Here is a 22,923-nt window from a genome sequence, read left to right as displayed (position 1 = left end):
ATTGTTCTGACTCCTGCCCACCTCAGCCTGGCCTACTTCTGGGAGTTGTGTGCCACTAGGGACAGTGAAGCCCTGAGTTTTCTTCAATGTAGGTATTTCAATCCTGACTGCCCTCCTTACGAGACAGTGAAAAGGGAAGGGAAGACGATTTATAACCTCCCTGCACTATGCACTCATGTAATGGCCAAGGAAAATCTGGCTCGCTATTAACAGGTTACATAGATTACCAGTCCCAAGAACCCCTTTAAAAAAAACTTCATAAACCCAACCATAAAACAGAAAAGTTTCTACATAATGATATAGAATTAGAAACAAAATCCATATGCATTTTCCTGTCAAGTTTTCAAACTGAGGCATGGTCTACATTGCAGAGTTAGGTTGATGCAAGGCAGCTTACATCAACCTAACTCTGTAAGCGTCTACACTAAAATGTTGCTGCTGCCAATGCAACTCGCCTGCTATGCCGACTTAATAACTCTACCACCGCGAGAGGCGTAATGCTTAGGTCAACGCAGTTAGGTCGACGCAGTGTCAGTGCAGACACTGAGTTACTTACGTTGACTTTAGTGGCTTCCAGGAGGTGTCCCACAATGCCCCACTATAACAGCTGTGATCACTGTTTTGAACTCCACTGCCTGGCAGCCAGGTACACAGGTATACATTCCTCTTCTCTAAAGCTCTGCAAATTTTTGGAATTCCATTTCTTGTTAGCTCGGTGGGGAGAGCTCACCTTGCAACTGTCCAGCTGACCATGCCAGCTTCACGCTGCAGATGCACTCCTGCCGGAGTACACAGGAGGTGTTGGATCTCCTGGGTCTGGGGGAGAAGAGGCTGTGCAGCCACAGCTCCAGTTCAACTGTAGAAACGTCAATATATACGAGCAGATTGCTCGGGGAATGGAGGGTCCCGCAGCAGTGCCACACAGAAGCCAAGGGAGCCTAACAGTCATTCTGGTGCATAGCCACAGACTTGCCATTTTTACAAAGAGCTGCATGCCATCCTTGGAGGAGACCTCTCGCCCCCGAGCACTATGGATACTTCAGAGGAGCCAGAGTCACAGTTTCCTGGAGAGAACAGTGAGGAGGTGGTGTTGGATGAGGAAGAGGAGGAGGAGGAGTTTAGGAGACAGGTGACTGGTGCAAGCCAGGACTTGTTTTTGACTCCAGAGCAGTCAAGACAGACCCTACATAGGTGAACCTGATGCAGGGGAAGGAACCTCTGGGACGTATGCAGTTTGCTTTGATATTGCAGGGAGACACGTGTTCATTTACTCTTTTCTAACCATGCTAGAAGAGGTGGTGAAATAACCAACAGAGGTAGAATTGCTATCTGCTTCTCATTCCCCTGTACAGTTAGTCCAAGGGGGTCCTGCAGAACAGTTTGCTTATGTGCAAAAGGATGTCCTGTGAATCCTCCATAGAGATCTCGAGAAAACTTTTCTGCAGGTAGTATGCAATCCTCTGGCAAAGGTTTCTGGAGAGGGCTGCCTTGTTTCTTCTGCTTTCCCACACCACTCAGCAATTACTTCAGCTGGAACCATTGCAGCACACAGGGTACAGCATATGGCCCCGGACTGCAGATGGAAGTGTCCAGAAGCTGTTCCGTTTCAGCTTCCGTTACCCTCAGGAGTGAGATGATAGCTAAAGTCACTACTGCATGTGGAAAATGGTTCAACTGCCCTATCTGTATATACTCATGCCCATGAGCTACCTCTCCCCCTTATAGTCCTCCCCCCGCACCAGTGGGAGTGCCAGGCTGGACGCCGCTGCCCGACCCCCAGCACAGTCCTGGGCCACCTCCCCCAGCACCTGTGGCCCCCTGCCCAAGTTTTAGTTAGGGGTATATAGTAAAAGTCATGGACAGATCACGGCCTGTGAATTTTTGTTTACTGCCCGTGACTTGTCCATGACTTTTACTAAAAATACCTGTGACTAAAACGTAGCATTATTCATGAGCCATGGGAGCAAGGGGTAGGCTGGGTCTTCCATGATCACTATTGGCATTTCAACATCCCCAATGGTAATCCTTTGGTCTGAAAAAAGTCCCTCCTTGCAGCTTTCTGAACAGCCCTGTGTTCTTAAAGATGCGCGTGTCATGCTCTTTTCCCTGACCATCCCATACTGATGTCGGTAAAATGCCCCCGGTGATCCATCAGTGCTTGAAATACCATAGAAAAGTAGCCCTTTCTGTTGATGTATTCTGTGGCAAGGTGGTCTGGTGCCAAAATAGGGATATGCATGCCATCTATCACCCCACTGCACTTTGGGAAACCCATTGCTGCAAAACCATCCACTATGTCCTGCACGTTGCCCAGCGTTACAGTCCTTCGTTGCAGGACACGATTAATGACCCTGCACACTAGCATCAGAGCAACCCCCATGGTGGATTTCCCAACTCCAAATTGATTCCTGACTGATTGGTAGCAATCTGGTGTTGCAAGCTTCCACCCAGTGATCACCACTCGCTTCTCCACTGTCAGCGTCGCCCTCATTTTGCTGTTGCTGCACTGGAGGGCCTTGCGCATGCAAAAGTTCTGCAGCCACTGCTCGTCATCCCAAATCTGCATAACAATGAGATCCTACCAGCCAGTGCTTGTTTCTAGGGCCCAGAACTGGTGCTGCACCATCTGCCAACAACAACCTTGAATTGTTTTTTTCTAGGTCCCAACAGCAAGCCAGCCTCCAAGAAACTGTCATGTTCCCTGTGGCTCCTCTGACAGGTCTGCAAATACTGCAGGATCAGGCGCCCCGTGCTCGTAATGCTCATCAGAATAGTGCAGAGCTGTGCAGGATCCATGCTTCTCACACCAGATGGCAGATGCACAGGTTTATGGGGCTTTTCAAAAGAAGTGTGAAACATTATGGGATGCAGATAAAATGATGGGATGGAGAAAACTGCATCATGGGATGTTGAAACCATGTTCCCAGTCACCCCTGCATGACTCATTTGACCCCATGAGGCATTGCAAACCTTTCCCAAAACAGCCTGCGCCAGATGATGGCAAGTTGCTACCCACAGTGCACTGCTCTCTGCATTGATGCAAGCACTGGTAGTGAGGACGTGCACCGCTGACGCAAGGAGCATAGTGTGGACACGTAAAAGCGATTTAATTACTGCAGTGGCTGTATGTCAACGTAACATAAGGTGACTTAAGTTTGCAGTGTAGACTTGCCCTAAGTGTTTGCTTTTAGATCTATTTAGTGCTGCCATGCAGATAAACCTCCTGCAAGGTGTACATTACCAACTTTCTACTCCAAAGAATGGGATAGGGAGGGATGGGAAAGGAAGGTCAATACTTCTTCAATATAACCTGAGAGCCAAATTTAGTTGTTTTAATTCTATTGGATACGTTTTTTCCTTTGTGCATTTTGTAGTCAAACTGGTTTGGATGGGTCTAATAATAAAGATGTTGCTACTGTTATTATAGTTAAGTCAAATAAAAGCAGGTGAGCAGCTTTGGCCTAATAAAGAGTCAGCTGAATAAAGAAAACCGCTGACAAGCTGTAGTCTTGTTTCAATTTGAATTCTCATGAGCTCACATCACATTTTTATTGTACACAACAATAAACAAGCCTCTGTCACTACTAGCTTCTCATAAAACAGGCTAATGCTAATGATCATTCTATTTTCAACCACATGCCTTTAGTGAAAAGACTAACGACAGAAAAATAGAATGAAAATAATGAGCTTTGCAAGCCACCTGAGTGGCAGAAAAGTTGATGATTTTCCTTATTTGATTTTCCTAGTTTTATGTAAAGATGTCATCATTCTCTTATATGACACTTTAAAAATCACAGCATTAGTTTCATTAATGTGTAAATTTCATAAGAATATGTTTCTCTTCCCCCAGATTTTTTTTCAAGATTGTTGTATAAGTGGTATTGAAAGGCAAAATGTGCCGATCTTGGTCATTATCCCTCAATCTGAAAGTTAGCCTTTCTTGCTTCTGGAAATACATAGATATTTACAATGAGCATTTCCACCCCCAGTTCTGATCACTGCTCAATGGCTGATGTTAAGAAAAGCTTATTTGTCCTGAAATTATTCATAGTGGTTTCTCAAAGTAATTCTAGCCTTGGCATATGATAAGGCACTAGACCTAAAAGAGTGAGTGGATTAAGAAAGAAGACCTTGAGACATTAAAATGTCAGGTCCTCATGCACAAACTCTTCCTTTTCATGTTCTACTCTTCCATGTCAGACTATTCCTCCTCTTATTACTTCTACTGCAATGGTGCCCAAAGGCTTCACTAAGGATCCTGGCACTGTGCTAGGGACTGTTCTAAAACAAGGTTAGAGACAGTCCCTGCCCCAAAAAGTTTACAGTAGTACAGCTGCTCCAAATCCCTTGGATTCTTTTCCTCTCATATCAGACAGGCTCTTCTTTCCTTTACACCAGCAGTTCTCAAACTGTGTGTTGGGACCCCAAAGTGGGTCACAGCCCCATATTAATGGGGTCACCAGGGTTGATTTAGACTTGCTGGGGCCCAGGGCTGAAGCCTGAGCAGCACTGCCCGGGGCTGAAGTAGAAGCCTGAGGGGTTCAGCCCTGGCTGGCGGGGCTCAGGTTACAGGCCCGCTACCTGGGGCTGAAGCCCTTGGGCTTTGCCCCCCCCTGCCCTGGGTGGAGGGGCTTAGGCACGTTCAGGCTTCAGTTCCCCCTCCTGAGATCATATAGTAATTTTTGTTGTCAGAAGGGGGCCACGGTGCAATGAAGTTTGAGAACCCCTGCTTTATATCTTTCAACCATACAATTTCCAGCCTTCCCCATCTCTCACTAACTCTTTCCTGACCTCCACAATTTACAGCCTGTACCACCTAGCCCTGCTCCTAAACCCCACATCTCTCACAGTGATTACATTTTGATTCTATTTTCTTATCCAAATGCATCTAAGAGTTTTATTAATTTTAAAGTTCTTTAAATGTTCTAAAATGAACACTCAGCAGAAGTTAATTAAAACAACTTTTTTATAATTGACCTTTGGTTGCCATTATTTTCCAGTGGAGATGGGCAAACTTGTTTTGCCTCATTTCAAAGCCAGTAGAAGATTGTGGGTCAAAAGTTTGACTAGAGCATCATTGGGTTCATGTTTAAGGCTGCGAGTTTGTCATGGAGGTCACGAAAGTCATGGATTCCATGACTTTCCGTGACCTCCATGCCTTCTGCAGTGGCTGGTGCTGGCTCAGGGGCAGCCCCTGGGCCAGCAGAAGCAGTTTGGGTATGTGGGTGGGGGCTTAGGGCCAGAGGAAGGGAGCTGGGGAGTGTGGGGGGGCACTTACCTTGGGGTGGGGGCTCCCCCACTCCCACTGGCATGGCCCTCCTGCAGCTCCTAGGTGGCGGAGGGGCGGGGGAGTCTCCACGCGGCATGCTGCCTGCGCCTGGATGCCCCGCCCCAGCCAATGGGAGCTGCGGCAGCCAGTGCTTGTGGCGGGAGCAGTGGAGCCTCTGCCCTTGGCCCCTGCCTGCCTCTGCCGTCTAGAAGCTGTAGGGATGCGGAGCACCCAGAGCACCCATGGCCCCAGCCCAGGTTTTAGTAAGGGTGGGTATTTTTAGTAAAAATCATGGACAGGTCACGGGCCCGTGAATTTTTGTTTATGGCCCATGACCTGTCCACGACTTTTACTAAAAATACCCGACACTAAAACGTAGCCTTAACCATGTTCTATTTAGAAGAGACTGTGGAAAAAGGAATGGGGTGAGGGCAGAAAGAAAAACTCAAATGAAAAAGACAGGCAGAATACAGATCTAATACTTGTGCCGTCCTAGCATTTTGGAGGGATTAGTGGCCTTCTTTGTAGCTTATCCTCACAGCACAGCCTTCCTTTTAGCCATAACATTTTTTTAAAAAAAAACTACCAAACTCTTAAATTACAGAGGAAAAAAAGCTTGTGAACTTGCATAAGTTTTGCAAATCCCTAATGTTATTTGAGAAGTTTGCAAAACGTCCAATCTCCAGTTGCTTCATCTATTGCTGTTTTTCAACCTCAAGTAAGAGAAATATATAATTTTTTACCCAGTATTTTCAGAAGTGACTAGTGCTTTTGGGTGCCAAACTGCAGACATTTAAAAAAGGCTTAATTTTCAGAGTTGTTTTTTTTTTTTTTTAATTTGGCTCCTTTAAGGTTTCTCGGAATGGACACCCATAACAGAGGTACCCAAAATCACTAGTCACTTTAAAAAAATTTAGCCATTATGCATATAAAATGCTAAAATAAGGAAAGCTCTACTTATATTTAATGACATAATTAAAAATTGATTACAGAAAAGTATATAACCCTACACACATGTACACATACAAGCACATAATATTATGTACATTTAATTATGTACTCTTGAGATTGTAAATAGTTATGCAAAATTAAAGTACCAAGCCTGGGAGAAGGAGAAGAGGATCCTATTGAAACTTGCAGTGGTCAAAATGAAACACAAGAGAAGGTATTTTAGTATTCAAGATGCTGCAACTCTAGCTTCCAACAGCAATTTCCACAAAGCTTTCAGTTTCATTTAAAAAATATTTAAGCGTGGGAAGATGTCAGGAGTGGCTGGGGCAGGGGTTTAGAGGAGAATCAGAAAGACGGATGGCAGAGGAAGAAACGTAAAACAAAAGACATGGGATGGGAAGGGAGGAAAAGAGAAGAAACCTGATAAACAGAACGGGTAAGAAGGGAGGACATGATGTACATTAGGAGATATAAAAATAATTCATTATTAAACAACATCACCCCAAAATATAAATAAAATACCTCCCCCCATAATTCCCTTTTTGGATTCTGATGGCATAAACAAACTACATGAGCATCTCTCTATGATGTCCCCAGAATCTCTCAACGGAATTTCAGGCCTTACATGCAGACTTAAATATGTCAGTGACGGTCATAATTAGTCTTTAAGTAATAATATTTTCTCCCAGAAGTAAAAGAAATATCACTACATCAATGGTGTCAAGACCACACACATCTTACTGATAAATGTGACATGGACTACTTTTGGCCAACTTGCAGTTATGGACTATGGAAATAAATTTTGCATGCCATTTCATGAATATATCCTCATTCATACTGCAAATACATAAATGTTACCATTTAAGGGTTTACAGTGATAAATGAGAGTTCTAAAAATTTGTTTAACAACGAAAGTCCTATTCATGTTTCATGGAAACTTATATATATAAGTTATAACTTATATATATATTATATATATGTAATAAAATGAATTTTTAACATGTTTAAGAAATATTTGTACTTTGAAGAAAAGTAAATTCTTTGCTACACTATTCATTTTTGCCCATATGATTTTCATATACATGTTTTTAATGTGCTGTTGGTGCTGGTGTCCTCCATGAAATCTTGCTGTTATAGCTTTGGAGCACAATAGTGGGAATACACACTATGCTTTGGAGCATTGGAAACACAGTTGCCAACTTTCACGCGGTAAATAAGCACCCTGACTTTCACAATAAGCCAAAAATCAAGCTAATCCCATTTCAAAACAAGATCAAAACAAGCCAGTCCCTAAGAACCCCAACACTCTATGTGACTATCCCCCCAGCATGCAGTCTGGGACTGTGGTGGGCGCGCTGTGCACCCCTGACTCTCTCCCCTCCTTGCCCCTGCTTGCCGGGAGCCAATCAAAAAAAAGAAACAACAAGCTACATCAAGCAACAAGCCAAACAAGCAACAAGCTACAAGCCAAAACTTAGCCAACGAGCAACTCACAAGCCAATTAAGCCAAAAACAAGCCCAATTTCTGTGATTTTTTCACGGGTTTGGCATGTCTTATTGGAAAAGGTATCTTGTATAGATCCTTCATTGGAAACACTATCCCATTAAATAAACACCCATGAAGGGTGCATGAAATTTGTATGAAGAGAATATTTTACTTTGATTTTATTTCTTCATTTTTTCTGACTGGGACAATACCCAACTGTAGCGTACAAATCTTGCAGCTGTATTTGTACTCTTGTTTAGCTTCATGCATCCCACCTCGATCATATATATTCCATACCATATATACTTGGCAAGTTTGTTCATAAATTCTTAGTTACACTGTATAAATCCAGTTCCATTCCAAACTGCTGTACAGTATTGCACACTGTGGATCAAACTTTGATCTCACTTGTGGTGATGTAAATCCAGAGTAACTCCACGAACTAGACAGAAATATTGAGGTCAGAATTCGATCCATAGTGTGGTTTATATTATACAGCAGTTTGGAATAGAATACATACCCTTTTTTGGTGTTATACTTATGTATTATAATTGCCATTGCACAGCTAAAAACCTTGGTACTGTTGTTGAAAACATATCTTAAATAATTTGGACTGACTTTTTAATACTGGTAAATAGCAATTTTGTTAATGCATATCTAAGAAACCCTATTATACTTGACTGTCTATTACGAACACCTGGAGGGGGTACATTATTACTTATATTCAAAAGGTTAGGCAGTCAGCTCCTGAAAACAACAAGAGTTGTATGTCAACTTCATTGCTCTGAAAAAGTGCCCTGAAATGTCTAGAAAAGCAAACTGTATAATCAGTACAGAACTAGTATGCAAATTATGAGATATATTTGTATGATGCATCATGTGAACAAATCAACTAGACATTATATCCCAGAGAAAGCATCTGCTGTGTGAAATTTAGGACAGTAATTCACAGCCCATAGAAGAATGCATCACCACACAAATTACATTTGTTATAAATGTATAATGATGTTCACATAAAAACACTACCTTTTAATGTTTACAGAAACAACAGCACTGGGCACTTCCATAAATGTTTAACTAGCATAGCCTTCATAATTCAAAATGCGTAGGTTTCATCCCTGAAGATGTTGGACAGAAACACTGAACTTGAAAAAAAGTCAATTACCATAGAAGTCTACTGAAAGCACAAACTGAATGGACATAAAAGCTATTTTTAAACATAACAACCTCATTTCCAGAATACTAATATGAATAAAGGACTCATTTGAGCTTGTGCACCACCATATTCTAGATACACAGGCACATGTATAAATGCCAGGCACTGGTGTATCAAAATGGATTCCTTTCATGGGGAACTCCAGGAGCATGCACTTAGTGCTGATGAATACTTACGAATTCTGAATCCCATAATCATCAGATGCACGAAGCATCCAAGGAAAAAAACACTCAAGAAGTTCTATATTTCTTCATCCTATGAAGTGTGCCATTCTACTGATATTTCTAAAATAATTTTCTTCTCCTATCATTCCAACACCCCCTGCCTCTTTGAATCCCTATACTGGTTTCCTTTTACTGAAAGAAACTTCAAGTTGTTCAATCTGCATATTTTTACCTTGTCTTTAGCTCTACTCTTTTTCTTCCTCGTGTTCCTCTAACTCCCCAAACTCTTTCAAATACTCTCTCAGTTATACCATTTATCTCCTTCTCCTACTCTTGTGCCTACTATCATGCCTCATTGCTTGGTGCCGAGCACCCTGCCTCTCTCCTCCTTCAAAATTCTCCTTAAGACTCTCCAGCCATACTCCCTTTCCCTGTTTGCACGCCATACATTAGGGTTGCTCTGTCAGCTCTGGGCCATCTGGGGTTTCCCCCATATCAACTGGAAATGCAAGGTGTCTAGTTGTTTTGTGCCAGCAGAATAAGAAGATGGCAAGTATTTGGCCCTATGTCTGTGTCTGTCAGGTGTTATGCAGATATATATATATATCTATATATATCAATATATATCTGCAATGAATACTACTAGTAGAACCAGCAGCCAAGGGAATAATGGAACAATGACAAGCAATAGGGACCGTAGAAACTTTTAAGGGGGAATAAGAAAAAAGGTTATCTAGTGGAAGAGGTTCATTTGCACGAGTCATCAAACCTTTTTCAAGGGTTAGAAATACAGAAATCTAGGTATTGCTCTACTGGATCACACCCAAGATCTACCTAGTCGAACATTATGTTTCTGACAGTGACCAGTACCAGATGCTTCAGAGGAAGTTATGAGAAACCCACAGTAGGCAGTTGTGGGATAATCTGTGCCCCCCTGCTCCACACACACATTAGATCTCATCCTGATCTCTAAAAAGAAAAGGAGTACTTGTGGCACCTTAGAGACTAACCAATTTATTTGAGCATGAGCTTTCGTGAGCTACAGCTCACTTCATCGGATGCATACCGTGGAAACTGCAGCAGACTTTATATATACACAGAGAATATGAAACAATACCTCCTCCCACCCCACTGTCCTGCTGGTAATAGCTTATCTAAAGTGATCATCAGGTTGGGCCATTTCCAGCACAAATCCAGGTTTTCTCACCCTCCACCCCCCCCACACAAATTCACTCTCCTGCTGATCTCTAATAGTTAAGATTTTGACTTAGGTCCTGAAGCATGGGATTTACTATCAAAATAATATTTTCTGTATTTTTATCCATCCTATTCTTTATGCCTCCTAACATCTTGTTTGCTTTCTTGACCACAGGTGCACTTGGAGCAGAGATCTTCATTGAGCGGTCCGATTGATGCCCAGGTCCTTTTCCTGAGTTGATATTTGTTTGAAGCAACTTTGACAGACTTTTAGTTCAACACCACAATATTATAATTATTACAATGTACAGAGTGCAGAAGCATATTATACAAGGCACTTTACAAAAGTCATAAGAAATATATGGATCTTTCCTGAAAGAAGCACCAATTGCACTCAAATATGATACATAGGAGAATAGTTAACATGCAATAAGTTTGTTAGTGAGATCAACGTAGAAAGAAAGAAGTGGGGTTTTGTTGAGGGATGTGTAAAAGGGATTTATAGAGAGTCACTTGGAAGCTGGTTTCTATGCTTCTGTTTCTCCCTTCAATGTATGCATCAAAAACTTTCACTTGGTTGATTTCTTCAAAGCTTCTGTAGTTTCTAGGGGTGGCCACACCAGACAAAGTGCAGCATATTCTGTCCTCTCTGAAGGAAGCACTTGATACTTTAACAAACTAAAATAAATAAATTAGTCAGCAAACTGGTCATTGTGCTGAAATGTTTGGATCAAGTAGAACAGAAAATGCAGATTAAAATGAGCATGGAGGTCCCAGGCATAAAAACAGCTTTGACACAGAAGGATCTCAGATCAGACCAACAGCTGGAAGCCCTGGAAAATCTTACTTGGGTCAAACCTATCTGAATTTAAGGAATCCTGAAAATGTGGAATCAACCAAATTATCTGAGTTAGTCATGCACAAAAGTCCACCTCAACTATGGTGAAAGAAGATGATCCTACATATGCATGGTTACTAGCTCACATGCTTTTATCACTAGTCTTGCAATATTGCAGGGGGTATAATTCAGCCTGAATTTGGCCCTAACCCGTTATATAAACTATACACACAGATCAACTACAAAGTTGCGGCCACCTCTGCAGTGAAAGAGTATTTACCAGCAAACAGCAGCAGTATGCAACAGTTTAGGACAAGAAGCGAAAAACACCATATCCAGTGGAAATTGCAGGCTGAATTTAGGGAGGCAAAACGTAATTAGCCAAGTTGCCATTAATTTTGCTTATTCTTACAAAGAGCGCAATAAGATCTTGAGTGACAGTTAGAATCTCCATTTCAGAATCCGAGATTGTGAATACCACCTGATATAAGAACGAGGTCCATAAACAGTACTTTAGAATAGTACTTTCAGAAATGCTGTGTTACACTTAGACCTGAGTGAATAATTTATACAAAAACAATTCATATTTGAAGAATTTTGCCTCCCTTGCAGAACTCTGAGAACAGTTTGGGATTTTCTTGAATTAATTTTTCAAAATTATTCATTTTTTCCCATTTTGTTTATTTATTTATAAGTGCTATGCGTTGCTTAGTTGTGAGTGGTCAAAAATTACAATTTTATTTGTTCCTTGATTGGATGGGCTCTTATGGATGCTGTTGATAATACTCACGGTGACTTTAAGATAAACTTTCCAATATTTGATTAAGGGATCTTAAAATTTGCTTTCCATGAGAATTTGTGCTAGTAGAACACATATGTTCATGTAAACCAGTGGTTCTCAAACTTTTGTACTGGTGACCCCTTTCACATAGCAAGGCTCTGAGTGCAACCTCCTTTATAAATGAAAAACACTTTTTAATATATTTAACACCATTGTAAATGCTGGATGCAAAGCGGGGTTTGGGGTGGAGGCTGACAGCTCGTGAACCCCTGAGGAGTCCCCACCACCAGTTGGAGAACCCCTGATGTAAACTGATGTGGAAGGGTGATAAATACAGCAGAAGCAAATTTGTTTAAAAATTCAAACAAATATTCTCGTATTTACTCAGTTTTTGGCACACTGAGTATCAGAACAATGTTATAGGGGCTGCAGTGCAACAGAAAATTGAGCTCACTGAAATCCAAATTTGTATAAATTATACTACATTGCTTCTTACACTCAGCAACATTAGTTTTCTTATCAAATTAAAACAGTTTTCTTCACTGCTGAATTTGACCCAATACATTGCCTCTTGAGTGGAGAAAAAGGACAGCAGGTTTGTAACAGATTCAGTATTGGTTGTTAACATTATTTAGGAATATTATCTCTGCTTTTTAAAATAAAAATATTATGTCTGCTTTTTAAAAATATCATCTTAAAATGTATTCCAACCACGACAGATTCAGCATTCAGGAGACAATACTTAAACTTACTTTGTAGACTAAATTAAAATCCAGCAGTGAAATGGAAAAACAATCTTTTACCACCCAAACACTCATGGAGTACAACCTTTAGAAAGTGATTATTTCTATAACATTTTCATCAGGGACTGGCAAAAGAGCAGTATATCATCTTATTACAGATACTGGAAATGTAATGGCTTAAGGTTGCTAAGCAACACCACACTGTTAAAGGCCTCTATGTCTGTGATTTCTAGAGACCCTCTCAAATTTCATTAAAACCTGTCCATAACTATTACACAAAAGGTCTGCCTGGAGTTTATAAACAGACTGAGCTTCTTGACACAATGGTGAAAGGATAAAGAAAAGAAGTGGCATTAATACTTTTATTGTATTTGCTACACAATAGTTTGGGTAAAAAGTCCTGTTTCTGATATGCATAACACACCTTAGCATTGACTGGCTTTTCATTGTTGAAGAAAGCATTAGTAATTGATATAAAATAAAAATGTTTGATCATACTGAAGAAAATTCTATTAGAGACTGTAGTCAATAAAATAAAGGCATTCTGTATGACTGCCAATAAAGGACACAACAATGCAGTATTAAGATAGTTTGCTTGCTATCAGAAACATACACTCTCCACTTTAAGGATTGCAAAGCAACAACAAGTTGATTTTGATCCAAGTAAGAACAAATATACATGTCAGCAACCTACATCTACAAGCATCTTAACAACTTAACAAGCATCTCTTCTGATCAAATTACTATGGTGGCCCATTTTCTTCCATTGCTTTCAGTAGAAATTTCATTTATGCATTTTAAAGGTCAATACAAAGAAAAAATATCACCAAGAATAATTCCTTCTCCCTAGTAACTGAGGTTCTTTGAGAGTGATGCCAGTGCACAATCATACTAGTGGGATATGCCAACAGGTCCATTAAGTTTTACAAAAGTTCTAGAAAAGCAGGGCCGGTTTGGCATTGCACCAGCACCTCCTTGTGGCTCTGAATATTTGGAGCTGAGGTTACAAAGGTAGCACTGTTTAAGAATCAGAGGCACTATAGTACCTGGATTTGTGCTGGAAATGGCCTAACCTGAAGATTACTTTAGATAAGCTATTACCAGCAGGACAGTGGGGTGGGAGGAGGTATTGTTTCATATTCTCTGTGTATATATAAAGTCTGCTGCAGTTTCCACGGTATGCATCTGATGAAGTGAGCTGTAGCTCACGAAAGCTCATGCTCAAATAAATTGGTTAGTCTCTAAGGTGCCACAAGTACTCCTTTTCTTTTTGCGAATACAGACTAACACGGCTGTTACTCTGAAAACTATAGTAACTAATTGTTTTCTCTTCTTCCAGGAGTCCTCTGCATAGTGAGTCTAGTGACACGTTTAACTCCCACTGAGGCAGAATGAGGAATTCTATTTAAGGATTGCAGAACTGACCTTGTAAAGCAAACATCAGTTTGACTTAGACTGTAAGCTTTCTGGTGCCAGAACTGTCTTTTTGGTGTTTGTGCACATAGTGGCTAGCACAATGAGGACTGATCAGGTTCTACAGGAGCTACTACAATAATAATAAAAAATAAAAGCCAAGTCAAAAGAACAATGCTGAGTAAATGTGTGTACAGAACTCCACTCCACTCCATGTGTGTAGCAGTCCTGCACATTTCTATGAAGGAAGTGTGCAAAAGCATGCCACTGATGCTGTCTTAGCCCCAGCAGAGTAAGCCCTTAGGATACTGAGGGGATCACCTTACCTAAAATTAACATCTTAATATAAGCCTAATCCACTCAAAGATACTTTGGCATTGATCCCGAAAGCTACCATAAATCTAGGAGGATTGCTTAACGTCCTACATAAACAAGAGCTGAAGTACCTTTTGTCATCTATGGTGTGGAATCTAGTTTCTGGCAGGTGAGAAAGAGGTGCTGGGAAGAACACCACAAACAGATTGAAGTTCTGATTTAGGTGGAACTCAGACACCACTTTTGGCAGGAATTTAGGATTGGGATATAGAACAAATGTCTGTGGAATACAGTGATGGGAGGATCTGCCATTAAAGCCTGCAGTTTATTCATTCTTCTTGCTACAGATTTTTTTGTTGACAAGCAGAATACAGAGCATTCTCCCCCTACGTTAAAGGGTGCAAACATTACCTTTCTCACCAGCAAGCTGAGATCTCACATTGCCAAAGATTCTCTAACCAATGGAAAGATGTTGATCAGTTCTTTAAGGAATCCTGTGATGGTGGAATGACTTAAAACTGCAGCACTGGCCACTGGAAGATGGGAAAGTGAGATAGCAGAGAGGTGCGCCCTGACTAAAGATAAGGAGAGGCCAAGAAATTTTGAGTAAAGCAAACAGTCCAAACAAAAATGATTTTCTCCCATAGTGAAAAACTTTTCTACTTTTGGGTGGGATGTTTCAATGTAGATGATTTCCTGGACTGTAGGTAAGGTATTCTGTACCTTTGCAGAGCAGGCTAAGTCAAAAGATTATCAGCATCCTTTAAAGCAGCAAGGTGAAATGATTTTGGGAACTGGTATGCAAAACAAGCCCACTTTCCCAAATCAGAAAGTTCTGATGGCACTGGCAGATAATACAAAGGGTCGTAAGAAAGATCTTGGAGATCCAAATGCCAATATTGCCTATCCCAAGCTGAAGCAACCAGAATGACAGTTGTATAAGTATCACTAGTGCAAAATCATACTGCATTTCTTTGTGGCAGGCCAATATTTCTTATTCAGTTTCTGTCCATTCCTGCTCTGGAAACACTAATAAATCATCTCAGAATAAGGCTAGCCAGTGTGTGCGTCAAAGGGCCAAAAATATAAATAGTTTTAAAATTTTGAGTGGGGTATATTTTCCTGTTTTTCATTGCTAATAGTTTCTATTTACAATAAAATAAAACTATAAACAAGGGATTCCTAAAGAGTATGTACAGTCTGTCAGATTCAACTAATAAGTCTGTCCTGGATATTTTTCTTCTCTTCATGGTTTTTTTGGGGAAAAAAATCCAAATAAATTAAGATAGCAAAAGTTCAGTCTGAAGTTCAATGGAGAAGGGCAGTCCTAAAAAGGAAAATACCTATCACAGTCCCATCACCATTCAAAGCTCTTGTAAATGGTCTAAAATTTTCTCCCCTAAAATCCCAACTCTGTCCACAGTATGTGCATTATGTGTAGAAGAAATGTTTTTGAGTTGATATTATTAAATGAAAGGCATACAAATGCGTTTTTCTCTCAAACAGTGGCTGCCCAATAAGGTAATGATTTCATTCACATATTCTGAATCAAAGATTTTAGAATTGTCGTACTAGTAGTGTAGTACCAGGCACTTGCTGGAGAGCTAGCTAGTCACATGGCACTAGCTCTTCCTCATTTCCAGCAGATACACTATATTAAAAGAAGCCATACAGGAATACATTAATACTTCTCTAATATTCCTTGCCTATGTAAGTAGCAGCTATGGATGCCACAGGGATGCTCTGCTATCATAGATGTAAAAGTGGTGGTGGTGCAAGCAATTCTGAATGGGATGGGAAGCTGGTGCACATAATTTCTCTATTCATATTTTGACCAACTATGAAGAAGTCTAAGAAACTCTTCTCTAGGCTACAAAATTCACCATAAATAATTGAAAGTGGGCTGAAATAACCGCAAATAGATCTGATAATATTTCAGTGTGTTTGATGATTACTGTAATTTTAACATAATGATAATCTCTTGTGAACAGGAATTTTTAAGGTTCACAGAAATAATATAAGATTTACTATATTGTCAGTCACTTTACCTATAAAACCTGCTTTCACTGCTTTGAGAGGAAATCCTAAAATCTCACTAAAATAATTACAGACAATTGTTTGCTATAGTAAATAGCAAGTACAACAGATGGAAAGGTAATTATCCAAGCCTAGCAGTGAGTCCAGCCAAAGGATCTTTCAAGAGACTTCAAGATGACAAGCATGGTGGGACTTACAAGAAAGTTACAAATCATGTGATTTGCCAGGCATATCATTAATCTACTTCTGAGAAACAACACTGCCATCTGTATTGACGAAGCATGAGAGGAACTGAAGTCATTACATGTCACTAACTTTTCACTTACTTAAGGTGAAGTGCTTGTGTGATTTCTGTTGACTGATAATCTATGTTATAACCATTCCACCAGGAGTAGCCTTTACCACTTGATGAGAATGAACAATCAGTAGTCTATATAAAAGTTTGCTTCAACTACAAAACAGAATTATCAGCATCTGACATGAAATCAAGCACTATAAGTTTCTGAGTAGCAATTTTTATTAGAAGTTTAGTGTTTTTGGAGGGAATTCAAAATAATTTTCTATTATAATTCTTAAACCCAAGGTACTAAATATCTATATAAACAATTAAAGCTTTCTATGAAAACAGTCAAATGGTTAACTGAAGGAAAAACAGTCTTTTTATAGAGGTTCTAAATGTAGAAAATAAAACAGGCATGGGTCCAGGTGCTGACATTTTCTTCCAAAGAAATTAAAATGGATTTAAAAAAAATATGAATACTAATATTATGGGATTTTTGCTTCTTTAGAAATTGTGTATATTCTTTATAAAAAGAAATGTTTACTTAAAGGGGAAAAACAGGTCTCAAAAATGTTCTTATACAGGGGATAGTAGAGCCTAGACAAACAGTTAAATTCAAATTCTGGATGGCAAGAAGTTATATTTGTTTGACTCACCAATCTTTTGATGATTCTCAACAAAAGCTTCTGCTGTTTTAGATCCCTCTTGGACTTCAATACTTCAGCAAAGCTGTCCATGTTTTCTGGAGACATACTGTCCAAGTTGTCTCCTCCGTACAGCTGAACCAACAATGACAAGCATTGTGATGCAGTCTCATATATTTCAGCATCGTCACTAGGAAGCTAAAATAAACAAATAAATAAGCTTAAATTTCATAAAATTCTGTACCACTGGGATCTGGGAAGAGCATTAAAATTTCCATTGTGGTAGGAAGCAAAATTTTATAGTCATCCTAATTAAAATCACATTACTAAACATCAGCAAACTTTTAAAGTGATTGAAAGACATAACTAAAATACAGCTATTTTTGATCAGCAGTATATAAGTGTCTACAGTATGCTTGGTTTATTTCACCTAGTTAACCTACCTACAATGGCATCAAAGGACTCTTCACATATTGCTACTGTTTCTGTTTAATATATTTTATTGCTGACTTTTAGGACTGTGCAATTTTGCTTCAAACAGCATGAATAGAATTTAAGATTGATCCTCTAGTCTGACCTCTTGCATAATACAGGCTATGGAATTTCATCAAGTTTTTTCTGCATCTAGTCTGTAACTTCTGGCTGAAAGACATCCAATCTTTGTTTAAAGACTTCAGCTGATGAAGAATTCACCACATTTCTTGGAAAGTTGGTCCATCTAGCCATTGGTTATTGTTATGCCTTAATGTACTAGATTAAAATGCCACCTAATGCCAGATATCTTCTCCCCATGCAGGTACTTATGGACCATAATCAAGACACTTAACTGTGTCTGGGATAAACTCAATAGATTGAGCTTCTTAAATCTCTCTTTAAGGCAGGATTCCCAGACCTCAAATCATTCTTGCAGCACTTTTCTGAACTTCTGCCAAATTTTCAAAATCCTTTTTGAAGTGTGGATACCAGAACTGGACACAGTATCCCAGTAATAGTCTCACCAATACAGTATACCGAGGTAATGTCACCTCCCTACTTCTACTCAATTATTCCATTCCAATAACCATTACTCAGTTTATCACAAAACTACTACTAAGGCCATGCCTACACTATGAAAGTGCTCTGATTTTATAGAAGTCGATTTTTGGGAACAGATTGTATAAAGTCGAGTGCATGCGTCCACACTAAGCAATATTAATTCGGCGGAGTGCGTCCACAGTACCATGGCAAGTGTCAACATTCCGAGAAGTGCACTGTGGGTAGCTATCCCACAGTTCCTGCAGTCTCCGCTGCCCATTGGAATTCTGGGCTGAGCTCCCAATGCCTGATGGGGCCAAAAATTTGTCACGGGTGGTTATGGGTAAATGTCGTCAGTCAACCCTCCCTCCCTCCATGAAAGCAACAGCAGACAATCATTCTGTGCCCTTTTCTCTGGATTGCCCAAGCAGACGCCATAGCACAGCACTCATGGAGCCCGTTCAGCTCACCGCAGCAGTTATGACCGTTGTAAACACCTCGCGCATTATCGTGCAGTTTATGCAGAACCAGCAGGCGAGGAGGCGACGGCAGCGCGGTGATGAGGACATGAACACAGATTTCTCTAAAACCGCAGTCCCCAGCAATTTGGAGATCATGGTGTTACTGGGGCAGGCTCATGCTGTGGAAGGCCGATTCTGGGCCCGGGAAACAAGTATAGAGTGGTGGGCCCGCATAGTGTTGCAGGTTTGGGATGATTCCCAGTGGCTGCGAAACTTTCGCATGTGTAAGGTCATTTTCATGGAACTTTGTGACTTGCTTTCCCCTGCCCTGAAGTGCAAGAATACCAAGATGAGAGCAGCCCTCACAGGTGAGTGGCAATAGCCCTGTGGAAGCTTGCAATGCCAGACAGCTACCGGTCAGTCAGTAATCAATTTGGAGTGGGCAAATCTACTGTGGGGGTTGCTGTGATGCAAGTAGCCAACACAATCATTGAGCTGCTGCTATCAAAGGTAGTGGGAAATGTGCAGGTCATACTAGATGGCTTTACTGCAATGGGATTCCCTAACTGTGGTGAGGCTATAGACAGAACACATATCTCTATCTTGGGACCGGACCACCATGGCAGCCAGTACATAAACCGCAAGCACTGGTGGATCACAAGGGACGTTTCACCGACATCAACGTGGGATGGCTGGGAAAGGTTCATGACACTCGCGTCTTCAGGAACTCTGGTCTGTTTAAACGGCTGCAGGAAGGGACTTTATTCCCAGACCAGAAAATAACTGCTGGGGATGTTGAAATGCCTATAGTTATCCCTGGGGACCCAGCCTACCCCTTAATGCTCTGGCTCATGAAGCCGTACACAGGCACTCTGGACAGTAGTAAGGAGCTGTTCAACTATAGGCTGAGCAAGTGCAAAACGGTGTAGAGTGTGCATTTGGATGTTTAAAGGGTCGCTGGCACAGTTTACTGACCAATATTCCCATTGTTATTACTGCTTGCTGTGTGCTCCACAGTCTCTGTGAGAGTAAGGGGGAGAGGTTTATGGCGGGGTGGGAGGTTGATGCAAATCGCCTGGCCGCTGAATACGTGCAGCCAGACACCAAGGCGGTTAGAAGAGCACAGCACGAAGCGCTGCACATCAGAGAAGCTTTGAAAACCAGTTTCATGACTGGCCAGGGTACTGTGTGACACTTCTGTTTGTTTCTCCTTGATGAAAATCCGCCCCCTTGGTTGCCTCTAAATTCCCTGTAAGCCACCCACCCTCTACGCTTTGATCACAGCTTGCTTGCAAAGGAAATAAAGTCACTATCATTTTAAAAACATGTATTCTTTATTAACTGATTATAAAAATAGGGAGATAACTCACAAGGTAGCCTGGGTGGGGTGTGGGAGGAGGGTAGGAGGGAAGGAAAAGGTAACTTTAAAACTTCTTGAATGATAGCCTTCTGTTGCTTGGGCTGTCCACTGGGGTGGAGTGGTTGGGTGCCCGGAGCCTCCCACTCCCCTGCGTTCTTGGGCGTCTGGGTGAGGAGGCTATGGAACTTGGGGAGGAGGGAGGGTGGCTAAACAGGGGCTGCAGTGGCAGTCTGTGATCCTGCTGCCGTTATGAACCTCCACCCAACGCCGGAGCATGTCCGTTTGATCCCTCAGTAGCCCCAGCGTTGCCTCATGCCTCCTCTGATCTTCCTGCCGCCACCTCTCCTCATGTTCATCGGCTGCTTTCCTGTACTCTGCTATTGTGTCCCTCCACACATTCTGCTGAGCTCTGTCAGTGTCGGACGACTGCATGAGCTCAGAGAACATTTCATCGCCCGTGCGTTTTTTTTGCCGCCTTATCTGAGGTAGCCTTTGGGATGGAGGAGGGAGGTTTGAAACATTTGCAGCTGCTGGAGTAAAAAAAAGGAGTGAAGTATTTTAAAAGATACATTTTACAGAACAATGGCTATACTCTTTCATGGTGAGCAACATTATTCACATAGCACATGTGATTTTGGTACAAGGTTGCATTTTGCATCTTATCTTATATTGAGTTCCTCTGGCTTTGGTGTTAGAGATCACACACGCAGTGCTGGGCAACAGAATTCGGCTTGCAGGTGGCCATGGTAAGCCATAGTCTTTCGGCTTCTGCAACCTTCATAACAGCAGCGCCCTCCTCTCCCGTACCAAGCAAAGCACGTTGAGTTGGCCATTTAGTGCTGCGGTTTTCCTGTTAACATGAAGCAGCAGAAACCAAACTAACCCCCCACCCCAGCCCCATCCAATTCTCTGGGATGATCACTTTACCCCTCCCCCCATCGCGTGGCTGGTATCAGGGAAGATCCCTGCTAGCCAAACGTGAACAGCTCAGTGCCAATGCCCCGCCCCCCCCGCCACTCACCGCGTGGTTAACTGCGGGGAGGATTTCTTTTCAGCCACAAGCAAACAGCCCAGTAGGAACAGGCACCTTAATTAAATTCCCCTATTTCAACCAGGTTACCATGAACGATATCACTCTCCTGAGGATAAAGAGAGATAAAGAACGGATGTTGCTTGAATGCCAGCAAACACCGGGACCATACGCTGCCAGGCTTTGTCATGCAATGATACCAGATTACTTGCTACTAGCATGGCGTGGTAAAGTGTCCTACCATGGAGGATGGAATTAGGCTTCTCTCCGCCGAAAACCTTCTGCAAAGGCTTTTAGAGTACCTCCAGGAGAGCTTCATGGAGATGTCCCTGGAGGATTTCCGCTCCATCCCCAGACACTTTAACAGACTTTTCCAGTAGCTGTACTGGCCACGAATGCATCCCAAGTCCTCAGGACTACTTAATCATTAAAAAATGCTTGCTTTTATAACATGTATTATGTTTAAAAAAGTACACTCACCAGAGGTCCCTTCTCCGGCTTCATTGGGTTGGGAGGGTATTTCAGCCAGGGTGATAAAAAGATTCTGTCTGTCGGGGAGAATGGTGTGCTGTGTGCTCTCCCCAAGCTCGTTCCCCTCCTCCTCATCTTCCCCATCTGCAAAATCCTCAGGAATGGCGAAGAGTACTCCATCATCGGAGTCCATGGACAAGGGTGGGGTAGTGGTGGCGGCCCCCCCTAGAATTGCATGCAGCTCAGCGTAGAAGTGGCACATCTGGGGCTCTGTCCCAGAGCGTCCGTTTGATTCTTTGGTTTTCTGGTACGCTTATGTGAGCTCCTTAAGTTTCATGTGCCACTATGTTGCGTCCCTGATGTAGCCTCTGTCCCTCGTGGCCTCTGAGATTTTTTGAAATGTTTTGGCATTTCGTTTTTTGGAACGATAGCACGGATTTCTGATAGCACGGATTCCTCTCCCCATACAGCGATCAAATCCAGTACCTCCCTTTCGGTCCATGCTGGAGCTCTTTCGATTCTGGGACTGCATGGTCACCTGTGCTGATGAGCTCGCCTGTCCAAGCAGGAAATGATATTCAAAAGTTCCCAGGGCTTTTCCTGTACACCTGGCCAGTGCATCCGAGTTCAGAGTGCTGTCCAGAGCGGTCACAATGCTGCACTGTGGGATAGCTCCCGGAGGCCAATACCTTCGAATTGCGTCCACACTAACTCTAATTCGAAAAGGCGATGTTGATTTCAGCACTAATCCCCTCATTGGGGAGGAGTACAGAAATGGGTTTTAAGAGCCCTTTATGTCAAAAAAAATGGCTTTGTTGTGTGGGCGGGTGCAGGGTTAATTCGATGTAACACTGCTAAATCCGACATAAACTCGTAGTGTAGACCAGGCCTAAGGGTCTATCTGGATATAAGAGCTGCCTATTAAGCACTGTGCAGGCGCTCAGGGCTGCAACAGGGAGAGATGCCTCTCTCCAAGCCCCTGGGACCTGTCGTGGCACCCTTCTCCTACCCCTGACCCCGAATGTGCTGCGGCCAGGGGACAGGCACCCCTCCCCCAGCCCAGCCCTGAACCTGCTGCGGCCAAGGGACAGCACCTCTCCCCTAGCCCAGCCCGGCCCGGATGCGGGAGAGGCGCCTCTCCCCCCCAGCCCAGGTGCTGCTGCAGGGGGAGAGAGCTGAGGGGGGGAGTCCTCTCTCCCCACTGTAGCCCCAGGGAGCCCAACTGCACTCCAAACCCCTCATCTCCAGTCCCA

At 42.1% G+C, this 22,923-nt stretch overlaps 1 protein-coding gene across 1 annotated transcript in view; it reads right to left on the bottom strand.

Annotated features, from left to right (window-relative positions):
- The window catches only part of ULK4 (unc-51 like kinase 4), a 397,461-nt gene that overhangs the window by 40,847 nt on the left and 333,691 nt on the right, over positions 1–22,923 (bottom strand). Inside the window, exon 35 of the mRNA XM_077811124.1 lies at positions 17,347–17,532. Coding sequence (XP_077667250.1) covers positions 17,347–17,532 — 186 coding nt within the window. The remainder of the gene's footprint in view (positions 1–17,346; positions 17,533–22,923) is intronic.

The sequence above is a fragment of the Eretmochelys imbricata genome, chromosome 2, assembly GCF_965152235.1.
Source record: "Eretmochelys imbricata isolate rEreImb1 chromosome 2, rEreImb1.hap1, whole genome shotgun sequence".
NCBI lineage: Eukaryota > Metazoa > Chordata > Testudines > Cheloniidae > Eretmochelys > Eretmochelys imbricata.
The sequence above is the reverse complement of the archived record's forward strand: the minus strand, read 5'-3'. Positions and strand labels throughout refer to the sequence as shown.